Source organism: Hordeum vulgare, chromosome 4H, assembly GCF_904849725.1.
Source record: "Hordeum vulgare subsp. vulgare chromosome 4H, MorexV3_pseudomolecules_assembly, whole genome shotgun sequence".
Taxonomy (NCBI): domain Eukaryota; kingdom Viridiplantae; phylum Streptophyta; class Magnoliopsida; order Poales; family Poaceae; genus Hordeum; species Hordeum vulgare.
The window spans coordinates 478,432,277-478,440,154 of NC_058521.1; the positions used below are offsets into that span (position 1 = coordinate 478,432,277).

Here is a 7,878-nt window from a genome sequence, read left to right on the forward strand (position 1 = left end):
GTTAATGGACCAGCCCATGTTTTATTATTTCAATATATTTTTTCTTTAAATTAATACATGATTTTCCAAAATTCTATTTTTTTTATTTTTGAAAAAAATGTTCATGAAATCATAGAATGTTTGGACATTAAAACAAAGGTTCAGAAAATCAGAAAATGTTCACAGATTCAAAAAATGCTGATGGTTTAAAAAAATGTTTGCATATTATAAAATAATTCACACAATGTCTATGAATTTTCAAAAATCGAATACCCAAGTTGTTCCCCATTTACAAAAAAAATCATCGATTCAAAAAATGTTCACTGAATAAAAAGCTGTCCATGCATTTTAGCAAAAAGATAAGTTTACATCAATCGACCAAACTTGATCACATGGACACTGATTTTCTCTTTTTATAGTAGCAAACACGAGTTCATGGACCAGCCCATGTTTTATTATACCATTTATTTTGTACTTCTTTAAACTAATTCATGATTTTTCAAATTCTAATTTTTTGAGTTCTGAAAAACATTGTTCATGAAACCATAGAATGTTTGGGAATTGAAACATAGGTTCAGGAAATAATAAAACGTTCACATGTTATAAAATGATTCACAATTTTGAAAAATATATTCAGCAAATATAAAATGTTCATGATTTTTAAAATGACCATTTATCCAAAACATATTAGTGAATTCGAAGAAAATGTCTATGAAGTAAAATAACGTTGAGAAAAACTAAAAAAATCTTAAATTTCAAAATTTATTCCCCATTTAAAAAAAGTTCATAGACTGAGTAAAAAACTGTCCATGCATTTCAGAAAAAAGATAATGGGCATCAATCAACAAAATTTAACCACGACCATCATTGACGAAGATGGAAGAAAAGATAAGTGACAATATGATGGGCCACCGTGTTAAGTATAAAAATAGAGGATGCTCCTATATAAGGGTATTGAGCCATATTTATTTAGATATAATGTAATATTTTTGTCTCCCGTTATAACGCACGGACATATTTGCTAGTCATGGATAAAGTAAAATTCCTATCCTTTAGACTCGAACGCACACATAGACGCAATACACGCCCAAGGAAGAAATTCACGGCACACATATGCAAGATGGGCAAGCTTTACATCTTTCACGGTAGGCTTGGGAGCATGCACATGAGATCGCTGCAACGGTAATGATGCCCATCAGGCCCACGACAAGGAGGAAGGCCGCCTGGAATCACACGTGTTGGGAGGGCGGGCAGAGGCTTCCTGAGCTCATGCCGTACTGGGGGCAGAGCTCGTTAGCCCCGGAGGTCGCTCGTATTGCGGCGGAGCCGGAGCTCGTGCAGTCGTGCACGCCAAGCCGCGCGAGAGCTTGCATCTGCCTGGGACGGAGCTCGCGCCCGCCAGGGCTGCCGTGCCGCGCCGCGCTGGGGATGAAGCTCTTGCGTCGGGCCGCGTCGGAGCTCGTTGGCGGCATGCCGGTGTGTCTTGCCCGTGTCGGAGCATGGCATACCTGCTGTGCCCGCGCGCGACGCCGCGCGTGCGGTAGCTGCTGTGTCCGAGCCAAAGCTCACGCGAGCCCATGTCAGGGCTGCTCGCTTGCTCAAGTGGTCTGCATGCCAGGGGCTGCTCGCTTGCTCAAGTAGCCGCGCAAGAGATTATGCGCGCTGGGCTGCTCGCTTGCTGAACTGCCCATGCCTTAACTCAGGCGTGTTGGGCTGCTCGCTTGCTCAAGTACCCACGCGAGAGCTCGCGCGAGCCCGAGCCAGAGCTGACGTGCTCCTCCTCATCCAGCGGCGCTCGCGTGCTCAACTAGTCGTGCATGCCGGCCGCAGCGCTCAAGCTGGGCCGATGTGCTCCCTTCGGGCTAGCGTGCTCACCCAGCCACGCACGAACGTGCTCGCGTACTCATGAAGCCGCGCGGGCGGGCCGCCGCAGCCACAACTACCTGCCGGCGTGCTAAGCTAGCTAGCTGCTAGCCGCCGGCGCACGCTGGTCTGCTACGTGCTTTGTGAGGTCGCATACAATGTGCTCGATGAAATGGCGGAGAAAATGACGAGATAATTTGGGTTATTTTGAAGTAAATACGAGGAAACGGACGTGTCGACGGGCGTTTGAGGGCCCAACTTCGCAAATACCCGATGCTCTTACTGCCCGATCGAAATTGAAATGTCGCTTCATTAGCTCGTGTATGTACTCGCATAATACAACAATGAAGTTTGTAAATACGGAGTAAGCAGCAGCTCGTCACTGGCAGCAGGTGATCGGAGAGGGGCCATCACTAATACTCGCCCTCTGCTAACGATTCGTGCCCTGCTAGGCTGCTAGTGCCGCCGCTATTTCGCTATACCTTTACACGACGACTACACATTGACTGCAAGCACTGATCAGAGACAATGCCACTAGAGCCCAACTACACTTGGACGCCGAGGCGCTGGGTAGCGAGCTCACAGCGCGCCGGCGCGAAGCCGACTCGGCCGTTCTGCAGGTCGTACTCCACCCACACGTCCTGCTGGTGGTGGTGCCCGATCACGTACGCCGACATGCCCGCCATGTCCGAGTTCCCGAACGTCAGGCACCACACAGCCTCCGCTCCCTCCTCCCCGCGCCGCTCGCCGGGTACACTGTACAGGAGCTTCTCCCCGGCCACGGCCACCTCCGCGCCGCGGAGTACCAGGCCCACCTCGGGGAGAAGCCGGCTCGCCGCCGACACTCGCTCCTCCGGGCCGCGGAAGCACGCGTCGAACGCGCCCTGGAACACGAAGCCCGGCTCGCCGAGCGGGGCGAGCAGCGACCGCGTCTGGTTCAGGAACTCGGCCTTGAGCGCCGCGTAGGCGTCGGCCAGGAGGAAGGTGAACTGCGTGCCGGAGTCCACCATGGTCTGCCCGGCGCCCGTGTGGTCCGGCGTGAGCACGGACTTGGGGATTTGGAGCAAGGCGCTTCCCACGCGGATGCCCTCCAGCTGCACGGAGTAGGCCACCCGGTCGAAGTACGGCAGAGGCTGGGAGATCTCTATCAGCGGCGTGTAGTTCAGTGGCGGGGCCGCGCCGCCGTCGCCGCCGAGGAGGAGGATGCCGGGTCCTTGGCCGGGGGCGATACAGTAGGCGAAGCGGAGGGTCGCCGTCTGCGTCACGAAGGAGAGGCTGCCACGGTTCATGCCAAGGAGCCCAGTCGCCGCCTCCGACGGGTCAGTGGCGCTGCTGTTGATGGCGGTGCTGGAGGAATAGGAGGTGATGCAGCCGAACAGGGCGGGCACGGCCTGCGTGCCGAGGATGAAGGTGTCGGCCACCAGGTGGCCGTCGGCTGAGGAGGCGTCTGCGTAGGAGATGGAGACGCGGCAGGAGGTCGACGGCGGCGCGTCACAGAACGGGCGGACGGGCAGGTCACGTCCGCGCCACACGCACGCCGGCGACGAGCAATCGACGGCACTGTACGTCAAAGAAGCCGACGCATTGAACGGCGCAGGCGGCGACACGGAGCTCCCGTTGCAGAGCAGCCAGGAGAGCTCGCTGCCGGTGTCAAGCACCATCGTAACGTTCTGCGGCGGCGTGCCGACAACCACCGACACCGTCAGGCTCACGTTGTGTCGGAACCGCAGCCGGTTCGCCAGCGCTCGCGGCGGGGGCGCCACCTCCTGCAGCCTGAGCGAAAGAAGCACCGCTGCCCCAGCCTTCCCTTCTCGACCGCCAACGCCAACGCCGTTGCTCGCCGCCTCCGCTCTGGCAAGAAAGAGGAACAGGAGAACGATAAACGACTCCATGTCCATTGGCAGTCAGTTTCTACTTTTCTATCCGCGCTCTGCCTGGGGTTGAAATGAGAGTGAGCGACTGTCAACCAACTGCAGGTGCTTTGCATGGACCTGCAACCACCTGGTCCACTACACGTCTACACGGCTCCTAATCTGCTTGCATGGAGAGTATTAACGTCCGATCCGTCGTCATCTGCTCCGCTTCTTGGAGTGTTTCTTACAAGCACAAGTGTCAATGTGTTTGGTGTACGTGCGCCACAGCTCTCTTCTTTACTCCGTGTGGGCTCTGCGCATGAAAGCAAGGTGCCGACTGGCAAGGCGAGGAAGGGGACAGGGTCCTCAGGGAGCTCATGAATACGCAGTACTCCGGCGGTCCGGCCAGGTATCGCGGCTCAACAGAGACAACAATACAAGAGGCATCTGCATATGGTGCTCGTCGTCGTCGACCAAGACTTTCGGCCTTTCGGGGGCGAGTAGCTTTCAGTGCAGCTGTTCAGGGCAAGGCATTGCCACGGCCTCTTGTTGGACTTGTCGGAAGGGAAATCTCCCTGTCTGCGGTTGAGAAATCCCTGGTGATAATAGCTGGAGGATGACTCGAACACATGGCGAGAACTCATCCTTTTGTGCCTAGTTGCCAGCATTGCATCCTTCACAGGGACACTATGCATCTGCTCAAAGAAGAAGAACCTATGACAGGACAGTATAAATTTCGGTAAATTTCGCATTCCCACATCTCAAACCAGTTCACAGCGGAGCCAGCAACCTGTGGAGGACTCCATGCCCTTCCAAACGGACTAATGATTCCAGAAGCTACCGCGATAATGAGATGGTGACGGCCATCTTATTATTTGCCGTCGCATGTGACGTGCTCTGCCACAATCGCACCATATGAGATGACAGGCCATGGACCTGCGAACTCAGAAACCTTTTACCTTTGCGAACTCTGGTGATTGAAAGCACATTTCCATACGTGAAAGCGAAGCAACAGCACGGAGCACGCATGCATCTTCTTTTTTCTTTACTAGCAAAGTATAAAATGATATTGTTAGATGCATATTTAGAAGTAATTCCGATAAGTGAGGCACTTACCGGAAAAAAGCCCCCCGCGTCATCACCCGCGGGCGACTCGGGTGTATCCGCCGTCGCCTGCCTAGCTCCCTCCGTCCCCGGCTCTCATCCCATCGCCGGCAGGCGCCGCCAGGGGTAAAGCCCCTCATGGTTGGCCGGCGGAGGGTCCTTCTTCCTCCTCGCTTGGGTGCGCAACGCGGGATGTGGCGGCCTAGCCAGGATGCAACGCTGGCGTGGGGCGTTGTGACATGGGCATGCGCAGCCGGGCCGACGACGCGGTTGGGTGGTGCGGTTGTGGAGGCTGCGTGGTGACCTGGGAGCGTGGTGGCGGCGTGCCCTGCAGATCTAGCGCGGTGGCGTCCCGATCCGATCTGCAGGCGGTACGGGGGGTGGTGGTGGCCACTGTCGGCGTTAAAACCGGCACATCTCGGGTAGGGGTCCCGAACTGTGGACCTTAGATCTATGGGTTGGAGGAAACAGGACGAGACATTGTTTACCCAGATTCAGGCCTTGTCGTGCGAATGACCCTGACAATAGTACCTAGGGGTACGAACGAAGGGGCGAAGTCTAACTAGGCGCAGTGGATGCACTTGGATGTACGAGTTCAGGCCCCACTCGCAAGTGGTAACAGCCCTACGTCTCGAGCCCTGAGGCTGATGTTTTCTTATGGGGTATAAAAGATTACAAAGTGTTGAACGCTTGAGCTGGAGCCCGGAAGTGGCTTATATAGTTGCTGCCACGACCGGTCGAGCTTCATTACAAGGTAATTAATGCTAATAAACAGGGAAGTTACTATAAACGACAGCTTTAACTCTCGGCGTTACTCGTAACGTGAGTCTTCACTGCACTTCATGTGATGGATTAAGTCCTTAGACGTTACAGCCTCTTCGGTGCCTTCTCCTCGCTGTAGTCCGAGTGCTAAGATGCATCCGACTAGAGCAAGGTGATCCGAGTGACTCGAGGCAGGCGAGTGACGGTTGCTGAAACGAGTGATGTCGAGGCTACACTGGTGACTTTAAGGACACTCATGTCCGTAAGGGTTCCTAGGTGGGCCTAGGGAAGCAGGTCCGTAGGCCTACCCCTAATGTACAACCCCATTAGTAGCCCCCTAATCGGGTGAGGTTTTGCAGAGCGAGTGAATGACTTCCTTTGATGTCCCGGAGATTCTTGGGCTGCAGCTCGGGCTGCGTCATTAGGACTCTCGGCAAACCTCCACGGATTCAAGAGTAATGAATTCCGATTTTCCAGTCATACGGGTATGTCCGCAGTCGATAGTGATGGACTATCTTTCGGGAAGATAGATTCCATGAGTTCGGTGAACGAGAGCTCTGAACTCCTCGTTCTCAATCGGCGAGTAGGGACAGATCCCCACTCGCATTGAGGTAAGGATGATCAGGTCGTCCTCATTGATTTCCTGAATGATCGGGGTCCTGCAGGGGGACGAGCGAAAAGATCATTCGGCTCACCTCGTCACACGCCGTGGATACATAATCCATTCGGGATATGAGATGGGATGGATGTTTCGTAACTTTTTGAATTGAAGGAGCGCGCGCGGGTGGCGGTTTCGGCGAAGATGCAAGTAGTGGGGTGATACCTCGATTTCCGTGCCTGTGATGTCGGTGTCATGCTACAGTGTGTGTGATCCTCGCGATAATGCAGATCTTCCTTGGGCCGGTGATGTGCTCAATGGGTAATCTTGCCGCTGGGTATTTAAGGCTTCAGGTGGAAGAGAGAGGAGACCGCGCCCCAAAACCAGGTTATTTCCTTCCCTGCTTTCTCCACTTGCCACCAAAGACAAGAACCGCCGGCTGCCTCTGTCGATTCCCGGCCCGACCTCTCCGCCGCCCACCATGGTGAAGGGAGCAATGTCGAAGGCCGAGCGGGCCAAGAAGGGGCAGCGATGGGTAATCTTGCCACCAAGAGTGTGGGTCCTCCTCGAGCACCGGAGCGCTCCCACGAGGATGGATCTAGGGCGACTTGATGACGTCCCGTGTCTCGGAGGGGCAGCTGTTAGAGCTGGAGGGTGAAGGCTTGATCTCCAAGGGGAGCTGGCCACTGCCTGGGGACGGCGAGATAGAGCCGGTGCCTCAGAACGACGAGCGAGTGCTCTTGTTCACCCACATCGAGCGAGGTTTTTCTATGCCTCCGCACCCCTTCTACCGAGTGTTTCTTGCTTTCTTCAGGGCTCAGCTCCATCACCTTCCCCCCAATGTTGTTTCGTATCTGGCCGCATTCGTGTCATTGTGTGAGAACTTCCTCGGGTGTCACCCGCATTGGGGCTTGTTCAATTTCCTGTTCACGTGTCGAGTGATGACCGTGAAGAAGTCTTCCTCCACGGGGGGAAAACCAATGTAGTGCATCTTTGCGGCGGCTTAGGCATTCAGCTTAGGGGCAAAAGTAGCTTTGCCCACATGAGTTCCAGGACTTGGTGAAGAACTGGCAGGACTCTTGGATTTATTGCCGAGACGTCCCAGTCGGCGAGGGTCAGTCGGGCCTCCCGCCCTATATTGTTGATAGGATCCACCCGGCCACTACCTTGACCTTTTCCACAAAGGAGAAGACTGACGCAGAGATCTTGATTATAGCGGTAGTTTCCTTGATACGAAAGGGCGTGAACGGGATGGACCTCTGGGAGGTCTTCTTCCAGCGTAGGATCCAACCTCTTCAGGCTAGAGCCCACCCGATGTGGAAATACGAAGGGCCGGATGATCAGGCTCGAGTCCATCTTAAGGAGCTCAGAGAAGAGGCGATGGAGAATAAACTCAGGGCCATTACTCCAGTGAGAGATAACCCCAGAGGTTCCAGGTAGGTGAAACCCTTCGCGACGGACAATAAACCGAATGAGGTGAGTCAGCGAGCATCCGTACTGAGTGAATTTATTTGTTGTTTCAACTCCCACTTGTGATTTTGCTTCCTTCATTTGGTAGGCTTTCACGGGGCTGGTTAGTTCCATACCGGCGATTCACTGCTCGCCCATTGACATGGAAAGTGACACAGCAAACCAGGATGCCGAGCTCTCGTAGGGCTCGAAGGACGACGAGGATGATGAAGGCGACAATGAGGAGACAGAGGAGATCGAGGAGGAGCG

The 7,878-nt window shown here is 54.0% G+C and overlaps 1 protein-coding gene across 1 annotated transcript; it reads right to left on the reverse strand.

Annotated features, from left to right (window-relative positions):
• Positions 1-2,134: 2,134 nt before the first annotated feature.
• Positions 2,135-4,689, reverse strand: LOC123446659 (aspartic proteinase PCS1-like). Its single transcript, XM_045123220.1, has one exon. It carries the CDS (start codon positions 3,738-3,740, stop codon positions 2,388-2,390), a length of 1,353 nt encoding a protein of 450 aa, XP_044979155.1. The 5' UTR covers positions 3,741-4,689; the 3' UTR covers positions 2,135-2,387.
• Positions 4,690-7,878: the final 3,189 nt, after the last annotated feature.

Bases quoted from the DNA above. Each gene is read 5' to 3' on its own strand.
- LOC123446659 (XM_045123220.1), bottom strand. From the start codon at position 3,740: ATGGACATGGAGTCGTTTATCGTTCTCCTGTTCCTCTTTCTTGCCAGA.